Source organism: Medicago truncatula, chromosome 1, assembly GCF_003473485.1.
Source record: "Medicago truncatula cultivar Jemalong A17 chromosome 1, MtrunA17r5.0-ANR, whole genome shotgun sequence".
Classification (NCBI taxonomy): domain Eukaryota; kingdom Viridiplantae; phylum Streptophyta; class Magnoliopsida; order Fabales; family Fabaceae; genus Medicago; species Medicago truncatula.
In genome coordinates, this window is record NC_053042.1 from 24,074,494 (window position 1) to 24,096,042 (window position 21,549).

The 21,549-nt window shown below is 30.8% G+C and overlaps 1 protein-coding gene across 1 annotated transcript in view; it reads left to right on the plus strand.

Annotated features, from left to right (window-relative positions):
- Positions 1-18,508, plus strand: part of LOC112419381 (uncharacterized) — a 36,247-nt gene extending 17,739 nt beyond the window's left edge. Inside the window, exon 2 of the mRNA XM_039830484.1 lies at positions 17,812-18,508. Coding sequence (XP_039686418.1) covers positions 17,812-18,508 — 697 coding nt within the window. The remainder of the gene's footprint in view (positions 1-17,811) is intronic.
- The last annotated feature ends 3,041 nt before the right edge of the window (positions 18,509-21,549 follow it).

Here is a 21,549-nt window from a genome sequence, read left to right on the forward strand (position 1 = left end):
TCTCAGATACACATGGCAGGCTATAAATAGTAAAGGTGTCAGATCAATCAAAAAAAAAATCAGTGCCAACTCACAAACAGAATTTCGTTTTCTCTCTCATCCTAACAGAATCAAACACAAAAAATCTCAGAAAAGAGGGAAGAACACCAAGAACAAATCATCACCAAATCAACAGATCCGAACCAGATCTGCTCAAAACCAACTCCGATCATCACCAAATCAACGAATCCGAACCGGATTCACTCAAAACCACTTCGAATCATCACATCAACGCCAAAATCGTACCGGATTTTCGAGCAAAAACAACACCAACGGAGGCTATAGCGCGCGCGCGAAAGAGAAGAGGAGAGATTCGAAGTTTTCCGAATATCTTTTTTCTCCGTTCTACGACAGAGGTATCGCGTTTCTCCTTCCTTTCTAAGCCATTTCCGCGCGTTTCTTGCTTGAAATTGCATGTGAAAAGTTTGTTACGGATAAAGATTTGTAGATCTAGGCTTTTGTGTTCGGATTTTGGAAATTTTGAGGCCGGATTCGGACTCTAGAGAGAAAAGGATATCTAGATCCGTAGTTTTTTTTCAAAAAAAGTGTAAAAAAAATTTCGAAGTTCAAGTGTAGATCTAGCCCAAATCTCTCAGCCCTTTCTAAAACTAGTGCCGGATTTGTGTAGAGGAGGAGGAGACGAAGCTTTTGGTATAAAAATTTTGAAAAAAAAGTAGTTTGATTTTTCTGGCGCGGTGGCGCCGCCGCCGGAAACCGGCCGGCCGCCGCGCCGGAGCTTCTTCCTCCTTCTTCTCCGGCGAACTGCTTTAGAGAGAGGGGAGAGCTTCTCTCTCTAAGTGTGACTTAGAGAGAGAAGGAGTTTTGTTTTTGTGAGTTTTTTGTGTGAGTTTTCCTTATATAGCTCCTCCGTTCCCACGCGCGCGCGTGCGTGCTCTTGTTGTGCTCCCTCGTGTTGTGAACCATCAGATCTGGATTGTTCCAAGATCTGATGGCTGCTGTGTGTTTTGATCTTGAATCATGTGTGTGATCTTCTGTGTGAAATATGGTATATCTTCTGTTTGAACCGTTAGATCTTTGATCTAACGGTCATTGTGCTTCCTGCAATTTTACACTATCTTTTTGTGTTTTTTTAAACCCTTGGATCTTTGATCCAGTGGCTGTGATGAGATCTTGGGAGTTAGATCTGGACCTCTGGATTCATCCAACGGTCCAGATTATATCCTGCTGAGTTTTTTTTTTAATTGCTTTTTTATTGTGTTTTAAATACTTTTTTTACACTTTCTTGGCATTTTATGCTCCTAAAAATTTTCTAAAAAAATTCTTCCCTATCATTTTAATTTTTTCTCTAAATGTTAGAATTTACTTGCTTATTTTTGCATTTATTTTCTTCATTTGTTCTTTTCAATTCTTGCTCATTAAATTCCTATTTGTTCTTGGTGCATTTTTTTTGACATTTTGTGATATTTTTATGTTAAATAATGTGTAAAAATATCTCTAGGAATATGGTATGATGCTTTGCTTGTGTGTGTTCTTATGATCCTCACGTTGTAGCTTAAAATCAAATCTCTTTTAAAAATGGCTATGATGAGGGAATTATAAGCCATATGCATGTCTAAGTGTTATACCTAATTCTAGGTATATTTTGCCATTTTATTTCATTTCATTGTTCTTTTCTTTTTTGCTATTCTATTCAATTTTGTTTACCTTTTTACCATTTCTATGTCTTATGATACTAACCATTTCATTTCATATTTCATCCATCTCATAGTTTAGGCATTATTTTTTCTATTCATTTCTATATCAAATGGGTTTGTAATAATTTTAGGTAGATTAGTTCCCTTTTAATTCCTTGCAAGACCATAGCATGTATTTAGGACTCAATGTAAAGGACAATGGACTCTAATGATGTACACCGACACGCACACACGTTGCATGCTTACCGTTTAGATGTATGCTTAGGAAACGCGATTTTTAGACAAATACCAATTTTAAAAAAAAATAATAATAAATTCCATCACTCAATTTTTTTTCCCAAACAAACCTTGGAGTCAAAGCTCCATTGAATTTTTTCCTTTATTTTCTTAACCAAATCCAAATGAATCCTAATTCCTACTTAGACTTTTTTAATAACAATTGAACCAACCATTCACCATTTTCTTCTCTTATGCCTTTAAGGCCTCTCTCTTCTTCAAAACCATTTTCCAACAAAAAACTAAAATCAACCAAACACACAAAAAACATTTTTTGAAAGAGAACTACATGGAGTTTGATCCCTTAAATGGGTATGTAGGCATGAGGTCAAAACCTCTCCAAGTCCACTAAAATAAAACCTCAAACACTTTCTCCCCCCCATTCTTAACATAAATAAATTTCCTTTTTCGTAAATAGTATTAAAAATAAAGCGTAGACATAAACTAAGAAAACGGCTCCTATAGAGTACTATAGTCACCGCGGGTGCCTAACACCTTCCCGTAGCGAAAACGACCCCCGAACTTAGAATCTATGTAACGCCCTCTCTAATTATTTGATTATTTTAAATGAGTTTAGAATATACTTATATGATTTGTGTGATTTATATGATTTATTTTGATAAGTGATATTTTGTTATGATATATGTTATACATTTATTAATATAATATATATGTTATTTGATTTAGAAATATATATATATATATATATATATATATATGTTATTTGATTTAGAAATATATATATATATGCTATTTGATTTAGAAATATATATATATATGCTATTTGATTTAGAAATATAATATATGTTATTTGGTTCAGAAATATATATGATTCGTTATAGAAATATATACATGATTTGTTATAGAAATAAATGTTATTTATCATAGAAATATGTATGATTTGTTGTAGAAATATATATAATCTGTTATAGAAATATGTATGATTTGTTGTAGAAATATATGTCATTTGTTATAAAAATATATACATGATTTGTTGTAGAAATATATGTCATTTGCTATGGATATATAAATGATTTGTTATGGAAATATATATATGTTATAGAGATATATTTGTTATTTATTATTGTTATAGAAATATTTTATATATATGTATATATTAGAATAGAATATTAATATTTGGATTTAAGAGAAAAATAAGTAGGTTAAAGATTTATATAAATAGGAGAGACCTAGTTTAGAAAAACATAACGTACGTTTTTGGAGAAAAAGCCAAGTCTAGAGGAACCAAGGTAGAGTGCTGCGATTTTCTTCATACAAGGTAAGGGTGAGACTAATAATTCAATAATGTTATTTACTGTAATTCTGATGATTAGTTGACAAAGTTATGATTGATTTAGAGAAGTTTTGGAATTAGGTCAAAACCCTAAAAATTGATGATCAAACGGTAAAACTTATTAGATTTTGTGTTTCGACCTTTTGAGTTGAACCTTAGATGCCTTTGAGTACCTTTAGGTGCCTACTATCGATTAGAGAATGATTTAGAACGAGATTGAACCTAGAACAACCTTAGTTGGAAAATTGGCTTGTACTCGCCACGGCGAGCAGATGCTCTCGCCTCGCGAGCACTTCCAGAATTGAGTGTTTTTAGTGCATTGTGAGACTTGAGTTGCTTGGATTGGTTAGAAATGAACTTTAGGTACATAGTGTGACCTATTAAAGATAATGATTGTGAATTGTGAAGCTATATTGAAATGCTAAGTGTTTATAATTTGATTTATTGATTGATTGCATTACTTGAATTATTATTGAATGATCAGGAAGTTGTTGAAAATGAATTGGTAATAAGCTGTTGATATAATCTGATTATGCTGCTATTGTTATTTAACTAAGTTACATGAGTTGTTGTTGATTATCATTTGATATTGTTATATCCTGAGATGTTTATGTGTCGCCTATGTTGTTGTTGTTGGTTATGTGAAATATTTATATGCCTTATGTGGAAGATGTTTGATGTTTAAGTTGTTGATGCTTCACATTAATATTGTTATGTTGTGAATTGCAATTGATATATTGATATCTCTCTATTGTTGTGTGATTTGACTGTGCTACTGCTGTTATTTAACTAAGTGCATGATGTCTATATATATATTATGAAATGATGACGTTTAGCTCCAAGTTATTGGATGCATGATGATATGTTGATTACGATGATTACGGTGTTTTGTTGTTAAGAGTCCATGCATAGCATTTCATTGAGCTTTGTCCTCACCACGATTAGGAGCTTTGTCCTCCGCACGTTTTAGGAGCTTTGTCCTCCGCACGATAAAAGTATATTAATACTTATGATGACGATTGGTACCACATGCATATAAGTGTCTAAGTTGCATTGTCGCATATGTCGAGTCAAGGTCGTTGTTGATGAATTATCATCCATGAGTTGTTAAGTTGTCGATGAATTATCATCCATGAGTTTGTCGAGTTGTGTTCTACCCATGTGTTGTTAAAGAAGTACCTACGAAGATTATACGATGTGAATTATATGATGTTGACTAAAATATTGCTATGTTGTTTAACATGTTGATTATGATATTGTTATGTTGCTACGTTGTTTAAGATATTGATTATGATATTGTTATGTTGCTATGTTGTTTAACATGTTGATTATGATACTGTTATGTTGCTACGTTGTTTAAGATATTGATTATGATATTGTTACGTTGCTATGTTGTTTAAGATAATGATTATGATATTGTTAAGTTGTTATGATGTTGTGTATAATTGTTACTATTAAGTGATGAATATGTTGTTCTATATATGATTAATATTATTAAGTGAATATTATGTTATGTTATTGATGATGATCGAATGTTGTGATTACTTGGTAATTGTTTATCAAAGATGCTATGATGTTTAAGATGATATTGTTTAAGATGTTTATGTTGAAGATTTATGATGTTGATTTTGGTGTTATTATGTGTTGATTATATTTTCATAAGATGATGAATACGTTGTTGTTATATTAATACAAGAAGATGAATATGTTGTTGTTATATTATTATATTATGAAGAGATAATGTATATATAATTATTATTATTATTAAGTGAATATCATGTTATGTTGTTGTTATATTATTATATTATGAAGAGATGATGTATATATAATTATTATTATTATTATTAAGTGAATATCATGCTTTGTTGTTGTTATATTATTATATTATGACGAGATGATGTATATATAATTATTATTATTATTAAGTGAATATCATGTTACGTTGTTGTTATATTATTATAAGAAGATGTTTATGTTATGATGTAGATAATTATTACTATTAATAAGAGATGATTATATTGTGTTGTTTTAAAGTTATTAGTGATGATGATTACATGATGATATCTATGAGTTGTTAAGTGTACTTGATGATGTTTATGTTAAATTGATAAGTTGTCTTTTATTAATGAATTGATAATGAGATGTTTGATGAATAATTATTATTATGAATTAATGATGTTGTTATGTTGTATATGAATTAGGATTAAGATGTTGTTATGCTATATATGAACTATGACTATGATGTGATGATCTATGTTTGTTACGATTTGGTTAATATGTGTTAAATGATAATTAGAAGTTGGTTGAGTTATTAAGAATTATTACATGAAGAATTATTATTACTAATAGATGAAGTTATTTGTGTTGTTAAATATAATTATTGAATTATATGCTTGATATTATTGTTTTGTGAAATCTCACCCCTTCTGCTTGAAAATGTTGCTCTTCGTATGAGTAACTTGCAGGTATTAATGATTAGTAGGAGTGGTGGCTCAAGTGTCTTTAGGTGCTCTGATACGTAACGGGATGTGAATTTGTTATTGCTTTCTATTCCTTACGTATTGTTTCTGAAGAGTTATGACTATGTTTTTAGAATGGATTTTTATGAGATAATTATAAAGAGGCCTTAGTGCCAAAGACTGTTTTAGTTATTGAAGAAATTCCGCTGCGAAGTATTAAAGATTTTGTTATTGAATTTTAAAGGATAAATAGTTATTTATTCAGTTTATGATTTTAAGAAAAGAAGTGTGACATTCCGTTTTTGTTAATTACTCTGATTAAATAAATGAAATTTTCACGTTGGGAAAACAGGGTGTTACAATTGGTATCAGAGCTGGTCGGTCTGTCCGGCCAATTAGAAGAGTCGTGTCGAGTTTTAGTAATAGTTATATTACTACCTTTATGCTGTTTGATTAGTTGTTGTTGTGTTTCTGATTAATAGTTATGTTTATTATGTGATTATGTTTGATTGACTAACTTTGATGTGGTTTGCATGTTTTGTTGATGTTTCTATTTAACTATATATGGTTTAGTATGGTTATACAATAATTGAGTTTATTTCTTGTGTGCTTGAATTTCGAGGACGAAATTCTTTTAAGGGGGGGAGAGTTGTAACGCCCTCTCTAATTATTTGATTATTTTAACTGAGTTTAGAATATACTTATATGATTTGTGTGATTTATATGATTTATTTTGATAAGTGATATTTTGTTATGATATATGTTATACATTTATTAATATAATATATATGTTATTTGATTTAGAAATATATATATATATATATATATATATATATATATGTTATTTGATTTAGAAATATATATATATGCTATTTGATTTAGAAATATATATATATATGCTATTTGATTTAGAAATATAATATATGTTATTTGGTTCAGAAATATATATGATTCGTTATAGAAATATATACATGATTTGTTATAGAAATAAATGTTATTTATCATAGAAATATGTATGATTTGTTGTAGAAATATATATAATCTGTTATAGAAATATGTATGATTTGTTGTAGAAATATATGTCATTTGTTATAAAAATATATACATGATTTGTTGTAGAAATATATGTCATTTGCTATGGATATATAAATGATTTGTTATGGAAATATATATATGTTATAGAGATATATTTGTTATTTATTATTGTTATAGAAATATTTTATATATATGTATATATTACAATAGAATATTAATATTTGGATTTAAGAGAAAAATAAGTAGGTTAAAGATTTATATAAATAGGAGAGACCTAGTTTAGAAAAACATAACGTACGTTTTTGGAGAAAAAGCCAAGTCTAGAGGAACCAAGGTAGAGTGCTGCGATTTTCTTCATACAAGGTAAGGGTGAGACTAATAATTCAATAATGTTATTTACTGTAATTCTGATGATTAGTTGACAAAGTTATGATTGATTTAGAGAAGTTTTGGAATTAGGTCAAAACCCTAAAAATTGATGATCAAACGGTAAAACTTATTAGATTTTGTGTTTCGACCTTTTGAGTTGAACCTTAGATGCCTTTGAGTACCTTTAGGTGCCTACTATCGATTAGAGAATGATTTAGAACGAGATTGAACCTAGAACAACCTTAGTTGGAAAATTGGCTTGTACTCGCCACGGCGAGCAGATGCTCTCGCCTCGCGAGCACTTCCAGAATTGAGTGTTTTTAGTGCATTGTGAGACTTGAGTTGCTTGGATTGGTTAGAAATGAACTTTAGGTACATAGTGTGACCTATTAAAGATAATGATTGTGAATTGTGAAGCTATATTGAAATGCTAAGTGTTTATAATTTGATTTATTGATTGATTGCATTACTTGAATTATTATTGAATGATCAGGAAGTTGTTGAAAATGAATTGGTAATAAGCTGTTGATATAATCTGATTATGCTGCTATTGTTATTTAACTAAGTTACATGAGTTGTTGTTGATTATCATTTGATATTGTTATATCCTGAGATGTTTATGTGTCGCCTATGTTGTTGTTGTTGGTTATGTGAAATATTTATATGCCTTATGTGGAAGATGTTTGATGTTTAAGTTGTTGATGCTTCACATTAATATTGTTATGTTGTGAATTGCAATTGATATATTGATATCTCTCTATTGTTGTGTGATTTGACTGTGCTACTGCTGTTATTTAACTAAGTGCATGATGTCTATATATATATTATGAAATGATGACGTTTAGCTCCAAGTTATTGGATGCATGATGATATGTTGATTACGATGATTACGGTGTTTTGTTGTTAAGAGTCCATGCATAGCATTTCATTGAGCTTTGTCCTCACCACGATTAGGAGCTTTGTCCTCCGCACGTTTTAGGAGCTTTGTCCTCCGCACGATAAAAGTATATTAATACTTATGATGACGATTGGTACCACATGCATATAAGTGTCTAAGTTGCATTGTCGCATATGTCGAGTCAAGGTCGTTGTTGATGAATTATCATCCATGAGTTGTTAAGTTGTCGATGAATTATCATCCATGAGTTTGTCGGGTTGTTCTACCCATGTGTTGTTAAAGAAGTACCTACGAAGATTATACGATGTGAATTATATGATGTTGACTAAAATATTGCTATGTTGTTTAACATGTTGATTATGATATTGTTATGTTGCTACGTTGTTTAAGATATTGATTATGATATTGTTATGTTGCTATGTTGTTTAACATGTTGATTATGATACTGTTATGTTGCTACGTTGTTTAAGATATTGATTATGATATTGTTACGTTGCTATGTTGTTTAAGATAATGATTATGATATTGTTAAGTTGTTATGATGTTGTGTATAATTGTTACTATTAAGTGATGAATATGTTGTTCTATATATGATTAATATTATTAAGTGAATATTATGTTATGTTATTGATGATGATCGAATGTTGTGATTACTTGGTAATTGTTTATCAAAGATGCTATGATGTTTAAGATGATATTGTTTAAGATGTTTATGTTGAAGATTTATGATGTTGATTTTGGTGTTATTATGTGTTGATATTATATTTTCATAAGATGATGAATACGTTGTTGTTATATTAATACAAGAAGATGAATATGTTGTTGTTATATTATTATATTATGAAGAGATAATGTATATATAATTATTATTATTATTAAGTGAATATCATGTTATGTTGTTGTTATATTATTATATTATGAAGAGACGATGTATATATAATTATTATTATTATTATTAAGTGAATATCATGCTTTGTTGTTGTTATATTATTATATTATGACGAGATGATGTATATATAATTATTATTATTATTAAGTGAATATCATGTTACGTTGTTGTTATATTATTATAAGAAGATGTTTATGTTATGATGTAGATAATTATTACTATTAATAAGAGATGATTATATTGTGTTGTTTTAAAGTTATTAGTGATGATGATTACATGATGATATCTATGAGTTGTTAAGTGTACTTGATGATGTTTATGTTAAATTGATAAGTTGTCTTTTATTAATGAATTGATAATGAGATGTTTGATGAATAATTATTATTATGAATTAATGATGTTGTTATGTTGTATATGAATTAGGATTAAGATGTTGTTATGCTATATATGAACTATGACTATGATGTGATGATCTATGTTTGTTACGATTTGGTTAATATGTGTTAAATGATAATTAGAAGTTGGTTGAGTTATTAAGAATTATTACATGAAGAATTATTATTACTAATAGATGAAGTTATTTGTGTTGTTAAATATAATTATTGAATTATATGCTTGATATTATTGTTTTGTGAAATCTCACCCCTTCTGCTTGAAAATGTTGCTCTTCGTATGAGTAACTTGCAGGTATTAATGATTAGTAGGAGTGGTGGCTCAAGTGTCTTTAGGTGCTCTGATACGTAACGGGATGTGAATTTGTTATTGCTTTCTATTCCTTACGTATTGTTTCTGAAGAGTTATGACTATGTTTTTAGAATGGATTTTTATGAGATAATTATAAAGAGGCCTTAGTGCCAAAGACTGTTTTAGTTATTGAAGAAATTCCGCTGCGAAGTATTAAAGATTTTGTTATTGAATTTTAAAGGATAAATAGTTATTTATTCAGTTTATGATTTTAAGAAAAGAAGTGTGACATTCCGTTTTTGTTAATTACTCTGATTAAATAAATGAAATTTTAACGTTGGGAAAACGGGGTGTTACAATTGGTATCAGAGCTGGTCGGTCTGTCCGGCCAATTAGAAGAGTCGTGTCGAGTTTTAGTAATAGTTATATTACTACCTTTATGCTGTTTGATTAGTTGTTGTTGTGTTTCTGATTAATAGTTATGTTTATTATGTGATTATGTTTGATTGACTAACTTTGATGTGGTTTGCATGTTTTGTTGATGTTTCTATTTAACTATATATGGTTTAGTATGGTTATACAATAATTGAGTTTATTTCTTGTGTGCTTGAATTTCGAGGACGAAATTCTTTTAAGGGGGGGAGAGTTGTAACGCCCTCTCTAATTATTTGATTATTTTAAATGAGTTTAGAATATACTTATATGATTTGTGTGATTTATATGATTTATTTTGATAAGTGATATTTTGTTATGATATATGTTATACATTTATTAATATAATATATATGTTATTTGATTTAAAAATATATATATATATATATATATATATATATATATATGTTATTTGATTTAGAAATATATATATATGCTATTTGATTTAGAAATATATATATATATGCTATTTGATTTAGAAATATAATATATGTTATTTGGTTCAGAAATATATATGATTCGTTATAGAAATATATACATGATTTGTTATAGAAATAAATGTTATTTATCATAGAAATATGTATGATTTGTTGTAGAAATATATATAATCTGTTATAGAAATATGTATGATTTGTTGTAGAAATATATGTCATTTGTTATAAAAATATATACATGATTTGTTGTAGAAATATATGTCATTTGCTATGGATATATAAATGATTTGTTATGGAAATATATATATGTTATAGAGATATATTTGTTATTTATTATTGTTATAGAAATATTTTATATATATGTATATATTAGAATAGAATATTAATATTTGGATTTAAGAGAAAAATAAGTAGGTTAAAGATTTATATAAATAGGAGAGACCTAGTTTAGAAAAACATAACGTACGTTTTTGGAGAAAAAGCCAAGTCTAGAGGAACCAAGGTAGAGTGCTGCGATTTTCTTCATACAAGGTAAGGGTGAGACTAATAATTCAATAATGTTATTTACTGTAATTCTGATGATTAGTTGACAAAGTTATGATTGATTTAGAGAAGTTTTGGAATTAGGTCAAAACCCTAAAAATTGATGATCAAACGGTAAAACTTATTAGATTTTGTGTTTCGACCTTTTGAGTTGAACCTTAGATGCCTTTGAGTACATTTAGGTGCCTACTATCGATTAGAGAATGATTTAGAACGAGATTGAACCTAGAACAACCTTAGTTGGAAAATTGGCTTGTACTCGCCACGGCGAGCAGATGCTCTCGCCTCGCGAGCACTTCCAGAATTGAGTGTTTTTAGTGCATTGTGAGACTTGAGTTGCTTGGATTGGTTAGAAATGAACTTTAGGTACATAGTGTGACCTATTAAAGATAATGATTGTGAATTGTGAAGCTATATTGAAATGCTAAGTGTTTATAATTTGATTTATTGATTGATTGCATTACTTGAATTATTATTGAATGATCAGGAAGTTGTTGAAAATGAATTGGTAATAAGCTGTTGATATAATCTGATTATGCTGCTATTGTTATTTAACTAAGTTACATGAGTTGTTGTTGATTATCATTTGATATTGTTATATCCTGAGATGTTTATGTGTCGCCTATGTTGTTGTTGTTGGTTATGTGAAATATTTATATGCCTTATGTGGAAGATGTTTGATGTTTAAGTTGTTGATGCTTCACATTAATATTGTTATGTTGTGAATTGCAATTGATATATTGATATCTCTCTATTGTTGTGTGATTTGACTGTGCTACTGCTGTTATTTAACTAAGTGCATGATGTCTATATATATATTATGAAATGATGACGTTTAGCTCCAAGTTATTGGATGCATGATGATATGTTGATTACGATGATTACGGTGTTTTGTTGTTAAGAGTCCATGCATAGCATTTCATTGAGCTTTGTCCTCACCACGATTAGGAGCTTTGTCCTCCGCACGTTTTAGGAGCTTTGTCCTCCGCACGATAAAAGTATATTAATACTTATGATGACGATTGGTACCACATGCATATAAGTGTCTAAGTTGCATTGTCGCATATGTCGAGTCAAGGTCGTTGTTGATGAATTATCATCCATGAGTTGTTAAGTTGTCGATGAATTATCATCCATGAGTTTGTCGAGTTGTGTTCTACCCATGTGTTGTTAAAGAAGTACCTACGAAGATTATACGATGTGAATTATATGATGTTGACTAAAATATTGCTATGTTGTTTAACATGTTGATTATGATATTGTTATGTTGCTACGTTGTTTAAGATATTGATTATGATATTGTTATGTTGCTATGTTGTTTAATATGTTGATTATGATACTGTTATGTTGCTACGTTGTTTAAGATATTGATTATGATATTGTTACGTTGCTATGTTGTTTAAGATAATGATTATGATATTGTTAAGTTGTTATGATGTTGTGTATAATTGTTACTATTAAGTGATGAATATGTTGTTCTATATATGATTAATATTATTAAGTGAATATTATGTTATGTTATTGATGATGATCGAATGTTGTGATTACTTGGTAATTGTTTATCAAAGATGCTATGATGTTTAAGATGATATTGTTTAAGATGTTTATGTTGAAGATTTATGATGTTGATTTTGGTGTTATTATGTGTTGATTATATTTTCATAAGATGATGAATACGTTGTTGTTATATTAATACAAGAAGATGAATATGTTGTTGTTATATTATTATATTATGAAGAGATAATGTATATATAATTATTATTATTATTAAGTGAATATCATGTTATGTTGTTGTTATATTATTATATTATGAAGAGATGATGTATATATAATTATTATTATTATTATTAAGTGAATATCATGCTTTGTTGTTGTTATATTATTATATTATGACGAGATGATGTATATATAATTATTATTATTATTAAGTGAATATCATGTTACGTTGTTGTTATATTATTATAAGAAGATGTTTATGTTATGATGTAGATAATTATTACTATTAATAAGAGATGATTATATTGTGTTGTTTTAAAGTTATTAGTGATGATGATTACATGATGATATCTATGAGTTGTTAAGTGTACTTGATGATGTTTATGTTAAATTGATAAGTTGTCTTTTATTAATGAATTGATAATGAGATGTTTGATGAATAATTATTATTATGAATTAATGATGTTGTTATGTTGTATATGAATTAGGATTAAGATGTTGTTATGCTATATATGAACTATGACTATGATGTGATGATCTATGTTTGTTACGATTTGGTTAATATGTGTTAAATGATAATTAGAAGTTGGTTGAGTTATTAAGAATTATTACATGAAGAATTATTATTACTAATAGATGAAGTTATTTGTGTTGTTAAATATAATTATTGAATTATATGCTTGATATTATTGTTTTGTGAAATCTCACCCCTTCTGCTTGAAAATGTTGCTCTTCGTATGAGTAACTTGCAGGTATTAATGATTAGTAGGAGTGGTGGCTCAAGTGTCTTTAGGTGCTCTGATACGTAACGGGATGTGAATTTGTTATTGCTTTCTATTCCTTACGTATTGTTTCTGAAGAGTTATGACTATGTTTTTAGAATGGATTTTTATGAGATAATTATAAAGAGGCCTTAGTGCCAAAGACTGTTTTAGTTATTGAAGAAATTCCGCTGCGAAGTATTAAAGATTTTGTTATTGAATTTTAAAGGATAAATAGTTATTTATTCAGTTTATGATTTTAAGAAAAGAAGTGTGACATTCCGTTTTTGTTAATTACTCTGATTAAATAAATGAAATTTTCACGTTGGGAAAACGGGGTGTTACAATTGGTATCAGAGCTGGTCGGTCTGTCCGGCCAATTAGAAGAGTCGTGTCGAGTTTTAGTAATAGTTATATTACTACCTTTATGCTGTTTGATTAGTTGTTGTTGTGTTTCTGATTAATAGTTATGTTTATTATGTGATTATGTTTGATTGACTAACTTTGATGTGGTTTGCATGTTTTGTTGATGTTTCTATTTAACTATATATGGTTTAGTATGGTTATACAATAATTGAGTTTATTTCTTGTGTGCTTGAATTTCGAGGACGAAATTCTTTTAAGGGGGGGAGAGTTGTAACGCCCTCTCTAATTATTTGATTATTTTAAATGAGTTTAGAATATACTTATATGATTTGTGTGATTTATTTTGATAAGTGATATTTTGTTATGATATATGTTATACATTTATTAATATAATATATATGTTATTTGATTTAGAAATATATATATATATATATATATATATATATATATATATGTTATTTGATTTAGAAATATATATATATATATGCTATTTGATTTAGAAATATATATATATATGCTATTTGATTTAGAAATATAATATATGTTATTTGGTTCACAAATATATATGATTCGTTATAGAAATATATACATGATTTGTTATAGAAATAAATGTTATTTATCATAGAAATATGTATGATTTGTTGTAGAAATATATATAATCTGTTATAGAAATATGTATGATTTGTTGTAGAAATATATGTCATTTGTTATAAAAATATATACATGATTTGTTGTAGAAATATATGTCATTTGCTATGGATATATAAATGATTTGTTATGGAAATATATATATGTTATAGAGATATATTTGTTATTTATTATTGTTATAGAAATATTTTATATATATGTATATATTAGAATAGAATATTAATATTTGGATTTAAGAGAAAAATAAGTAGGTTAAAGATTTATATAAATAGGAGAGACCTAGTTTAGAAAAACATAACGTACGTTTTTGGAGAAAAAGCCAAGTCTAGAGGAACCAAGGTAGAGTGCTGCGATTTTCTTCATACAAGGTAAGGGTGAGACTAATAATTCAATAATGTTATTTACTGTAATTCTGATGATTAGTTGACAAAGTTATGATTGATTTAGAGAAGTTTTGGAATTAGGTCAAAACCCTAAAAATTGATGATCAAACGGTAAAACTTATTAGATTTTGTGTTTCGACCTTTTGAGTTGAACCTTAGATGCCTTTGAGTACCTTTAGGTGCCTACTATCGATTAGAGAATGATTTAGAACGAGATTGAACCTAGAACAACCTTAGTTGGAAAATTGGCTTGTACTCGCCACGGCGAGCAGATGCTCTCGCCTCGCGAGCACTTCCAGAATTGAGTGTTTTTAGTGCATTGTGAGACTTGAGTTGCTTGGATTGGTTAGAAATGAACTTTAGGTACATAGTGTGACCTATTAAAGATAATGATTGTGAATTGTGAAACTATATTGAAATGCTAAGTGTTTATAATTTGATTTATTGATTGATTGCATTACTTGAATTATTATTGAATGATCAGGAAGTTGTTGAAAATGAATTGGTAATAAGCTGTTGATATAATCTGATTATGCTGCTATTGTTATTTAACTAAGTTACATGAGTTGTTGTTGATTATCATTTGATATTGTTATATCCTGAGATGTTTATGTGTCGCCTATGTTGTTGTTGTTGGTTGTGTGAAATATTTATATGCCTTATGTGGAAGATGTTTGATGTTTAAGTTGTTGATGCTTCACATTAATATTGTTATGTTGTGAATTGCAATTGATATATTGATATCTCTCTATTGTTGTGTGATTTGACTGTGCTACTGCTGTTATTTAACTAAGTGCATGATGTCTATATATATATTATGAAATGATGACGTTTAGCTCCAAGTTATTGGATGCATGATGATATGTTGATTACGATGATTACGGTGTTTTGTTGTTAAGAGTCCATGCATAGCATTTCATTGAGCTTTGTCCTCACCACGATTAGGAGCTTTGTCCTCCGCACGTTTTAGGAGCTTTGTCCTCCGCACGATAAAAGTATATTAATACTTATGATGACGATTGGTACCACATGCATATAAGTGTCTAAGTTGCATTGTCGCATATGTCGAGTCAAGGTCGTTGTTGATGAATTATCATCCATGAGTTGTTAAGTTGTCGATGAATTATCATCCATGAGTTTGTCGAGTTGTGTTCTACCCATGTGTTGTTAAAGAAGTACCTACGAAGATTATACGATGTGAATTATATGATGTTGACTAAAATATTGCTATGTTGTTTAACATGTTGATTATGATATTGTTATGTTGCTACGTTGTTTAAGATATTGATTATGATATTGTTATGTTGCTATGTTGTTTAACATGTTGATTATGATACTGTTATGTTGCTACGTTGTTTAAGATATTGATTATGATATTGTTACGTTGCTATGTTGTTTAAGATAATGATTATGATATTGTTAAGTTGTTATGATGTTGTGTATAATTGTTACTATTAAGTGATGAATATGTTGTTCTATATATGATTAATATTATTAAGTGAATATTATGTTATGTTATTGATGATGATCGAATGTTGTGATTACTTGGTAATTGTTTATCAAAGATGCTATGATGTTTAAGATGATATTGTTTAAGATGTTTATGTTGAAGATTTATGATGTTGATTTTGGTGTTATTATGTGTTGATTATATTTTCATAAGATGATGAATACGTTGTTGTTATATTAATACAAGAAGATGAATATGTTGTTGTTATATTATTATATTATGAAGAGATAATGTATATATAATTATTATTATTATTAAGTGAATATCATGTTATGTTGTTGTTATATTATTATATTATGAAGAGATGATGTATATATAATTATTATTATTATTATTAAGTGAATATCATGCTTTGTTGTTGTTATATTATTATATTATGACGAGATGATGTATATATAATTATTATTATTATTAAGTGAATATCATGTTACGTTGTTGTTATATTATTATAAGAAGATGTTTATGTTATGATGTAGATAATTATTACTATTAATAAGAGATGATTATATTGTGTTGTTTTAAAGTTATTAGTGATGATGATTACATGATGATATCTATGAGTTGTTAAGTGTACTTGATGATGTTTATGTTAAATTGATAAGTTGTCTTTTATTAATGAATTGATAATGAGATGTTTGATGAATAATTATTATTATGAATTAATGATGTTGTTATGTTGTATATGAATTAGGATTAAGATGTTGTTATGCTATATATGAACTATGACTATGATGTGATGATCTATGTTTGTTACGATTTGGTTAATATGTGTTAAATGATAATTAGAAGTTGGTTGAGTTATTAAGAATTATTACATGAAGAATTATTATTACTAATAGATGAAGTTATTTGTGTTGTTAAATATAATTATTGAATTATATGCTTGATATTATTGTTTTGTGAAATCTCACCCCTTCTGCTTGAAAATGTTGCTCTTCGTATGAGTAACTTGCAGGTATTAATGATTAGTAGGAGTGGTGGCTCAAGTGTCTTTAGGTGCTCTGATACGTAACGGGATGAGAATTTGTTATTGCTTTCTATTCCTTACGTATTGTTTCTGAAGAGTTATGACTATGTTTTTAGAATGGATTTTTATGAGATAATTATAAAGAGGCCTTAGTGCCAAAGACTGTTTTAGTTATTGAAGAAATTCCGCTGCGAAGTATTAAAGATTTTGTTATTGAATTTTAAAGGATAAATAGTTATTTATTCAGTTTATGATTTTAAGAAAAGAAGTGTGACATTCCGTTTTTGTTAATTACTCTGATTAAATAAATGAAATTTTCACGTTGGGAAAACGGGGTGTTACAATCTAAGGGTTTTTTCTCAATTTTGCCCTTCCCAAAAAAAATAGAGAATATCAAAGATTGAAAGGTTCAAGCCTAATTAATGACTTGACACCCGAAAATCGCGATAACAGGGAAGAATTAGAAGCAATCAACTTGGGTACCGAAGAAGACAAGAAGGAGGTCAAGATTGGGGCATCACTTGAGGCAAGTGTCAAGAAGCGAGTGATAGAGCTTCTCAAAGAATATGTTGATGTGTTCGCTTGGTCGTACCGAGATATGCCGGGTCTGGATACTGATATCGTGGTACACCATTTACCTTTGAAACCCGAGTGTCCGCCGGTCAAGCAGAAATTAAGAAGAACCCATCCTGATATGGCCCTCAAGATCAAAGAGGAAGTGCAAAAACAGATCGATGCAGGTTTCCTCGTTACATCAAAATACCCTCAATGGCTAGCCAACATTGTGCCTGTTCCTAAGAAGGATGGCAAAGTCAGAATGTGTGTTGATTACCGTGACCTTAACAAAGCTAGTCCCAAAGATGATTTTCCATTACCTCATATTGATGTACTGGTTGACAGCACTGCAAAATCCAAAGTGTTCTCCCTCATGGATGGTTTCTCCGGTTACAATCAGATCAAGATGGCGCCCGAAGACAAAGAGAAGACGTCTTTCATCACACCTTGGGGCACTTCCTGTTACAGAGTAATGTCGTTCGGTTTGATCAATGCAGGGGCTACTTATCAAAGGGGTATGACTACTATCTTTCACGACATGATACACAAAGAGATTGAGGTTTATGTGGATGACATGATCGTCAAGTCAAACTGAAGAACAACATGTTGAGTATTTGCTAAAGATGTTCCAACGGCTAAGAAAGTACAGACTTCGTCTGAATCCCAACAAGTGTACTTTTGGTGTTAGATCCGGAAAGCTTCTGAGCTTCATTGTTAGTCAGAAAGGTATTGAAGTAGATCCAGACAAGGTCAAAGCCATCAGAGAAATGCCAGCTCCGCAAACAGAAAAACAAGTAAGGGGGTTTCTCGGACGACTGAATTACATCTCCCGTTTCATTTCTCATATGACTACAACATGTGGGCCGATATTCAAACTCCTCCGCAAGGATCAAGGGATTGATTGGACAGAAGATTGCCAGAAAGCTTTTGATAGCATCAAAGCGTACTTACTAGAACCTCCGATTCTCATCCCTCCAGTTGAAGGAAGACCACTAATCATGTACCTGACTGTACTAGAAGATTCCATGGGTTGTGTGCTCGGACAACAAGACGAAACTGGAAGAAAGGAGCATGCCATTTATTATTTAAGCAAGAAGTTTACTGATTGTGAATCTCGCTATTCCATGCTCGAGAAGACCTGTTGCGCACTAGCCTGGGCTGCCAAACGTCTCCGTCACTATATGATTAGTCATACTACTTGGTTGATATCTAAGATGGATCCGATCAAGTACATCTTTGAGAAACCTGCTTTGACAGGAAGAATTGCCCGGTGGCAGATGTTATTATCCGAATATGATATTGAGTATCGTACCCAGAAAGCAATCAAAGGCAGTATCCTTGCTGATCACTTGGCTCACCAACCAATTGAAGACTATCAGCCCATCAAGTTCGACTTTCCTGATGAAGAGTTTATGTATTTGAAGATGAAAGATTGTGACGAACCGCTACTCGGGGAAGGTCCAGATCCGGAATCAAAATGGGGTCTAATATTCGACGGAGCTGTTAATGCTTATGGTAGCGGAATTGGGGCAATCATTGTTACTCCTAAAGGTGCACACATCCCCTTCACTGCCAGGTTGACGTTCGACTGTACAAACAACATAGCAGAGTACGAAGCGTGTATTATGGGTATCGAAGAAGCCATCGATCTGAGAATCAAGAACCTCGATATTTATGGTGACTCAGCCCTTGTAATCAATCAAATCACAGGAGAATGGGAGACTCGTCACCCCGGATTGGTTCCCTACAAAGACTATGCAAGACGATTACTGACCTTCTTCAACAAAGTCGAACTACACCATATTCCTCGTGATGAGAACCAGATGGCGGATGCTCTGGCTACTTTGTCTTCAATGTACCAAGTAAATCGTCGGAATGAAGTGCCACTGATCCATATCAGACGTCTTGAAAGACCCGCTCATGTATTCGCCACTGAAGAAGTTGTTGATGACAAACCATGGTTCCACGATATCAAATGTTTCCTTCAAAGGCAAGAGTATCCACTTGGAGCATCCAGTAAAGACAAGAAGACTCTAAGAAGATTGTCTGGCAATTTCTTCCTGAACGGGGACATTTTATATAAAAGAAACTTCGATATGGTGTTGCTCAGATGTGTTGACAAACATGAGGCAGACTTATTGATGCATGAAATACATGAAGGATCCTTCGGAACTCATTCTAGCGGACATACAATGGCCAAGAAGATATTGAGAGCAGGCTATTACTGGATAACAATGGAAGCCGACTGTTACAAGCATGCCAGGAAGTGTTATAAGTGTCAAATCTATGCCGATAAGATTCATGTGCCGCCGACTGCACTCAATGTTCTTTCCTCTCCGTGGCCATTCTCTATGTGGGGCATTGACATGATTGGAAGAATTGAACCCAAAGCATCAAATGGGCACCGCTTCATTCTAGTGGCTATTGACTATTTCACCAAGTGGGTTGAGGCTGCATCTTATGCTAATGTGACCAAGCAGGTGGTAGTCAAGTTTATCAAGAATCGTATTATCTGCCACTATGGTGTCCCTAGCTGGATCATTACAGACAATGGGACGAATCTGAACAACAAGATGATGAAAGAATTGTATGATGATTTCAAGCTCGAACACCATAATTCTTCGCCTTACAGACCTCAGATGAATGGTGCCGTCGAAGCTGCAAACAAAAATATAAAGAAGATCATCCAGAAGATGGTGGTGACTTATAAAGATTGGCATGAGATGCTTCCCTTTGCATTACATGGATATCGTACTTCGGTACGCACATCAACAGGGGCAACCCCTTTCTCTTTGGTATATGGCATGGAGGCAGTACTTCCCGTAGAAGTTGAGATTCCTTCAATGCGAGTTTTAATGGAGGCTGAATTATCAGAGGCCGAGTGGGTTTAAAATAGGTATGACCAATTGAATCTGATCGAAGAAAAGCGCATGTCTGCTCTTTGTCATGGTCAGCTGTATCAAAAGAGGATGAAGCAGGCTTTTGACAAGAAAGTTCATCCCCGTGAATTCAAAGAAGGTGATCTTGTGCTCAAAAAGATCTTGACTTTCCAACCCGACTCTAGGGGCAAGTGGACGCCTAACTATGAAGGTCCGTATGTTGTCAAGAAAGCTTACTCAGGCGATGCCATGACTCTTCAAACCATGGATGGTGAAGAACTTCCACGTCCTGTGAACACAGATGCAGTCAAGAAATACTTTGTCTAAAAGTTATAAGAACAGCTCGGTAAGTCGAAAACCCGAAAAGGGCGGCTTAGGCAAAAATGAACGTCTCGGTGGGCTGAAAACCCGAAAGGGCGGCTCAAGCAAAAATTAGAGACATTAAACAGAAATCATTATCCTGGTAGGCTAAAAACCCGAAAGGGCGGTCTATGCAAAAGTTAAGGATAAAAAGAAAAAGACAAAGTAACTGCATCCAGTCAGGCACAATCCACTTGGGGCATGTCTACTATCAAAGAATCTCCAAATCTGAAGCATCAAAAGCAGCAAAATTCAAGAGTTGTAAGGGGGAATGGGGTTACGAAGTTCAATGTACCTTCCCATTTTAAAATTACCATTTTTTTCAAATTTTGTAAAAAATCCATGAAGTCATGCCATATGCAGGCTGTCATTCAATCAATAATATTTGAGCCTATGG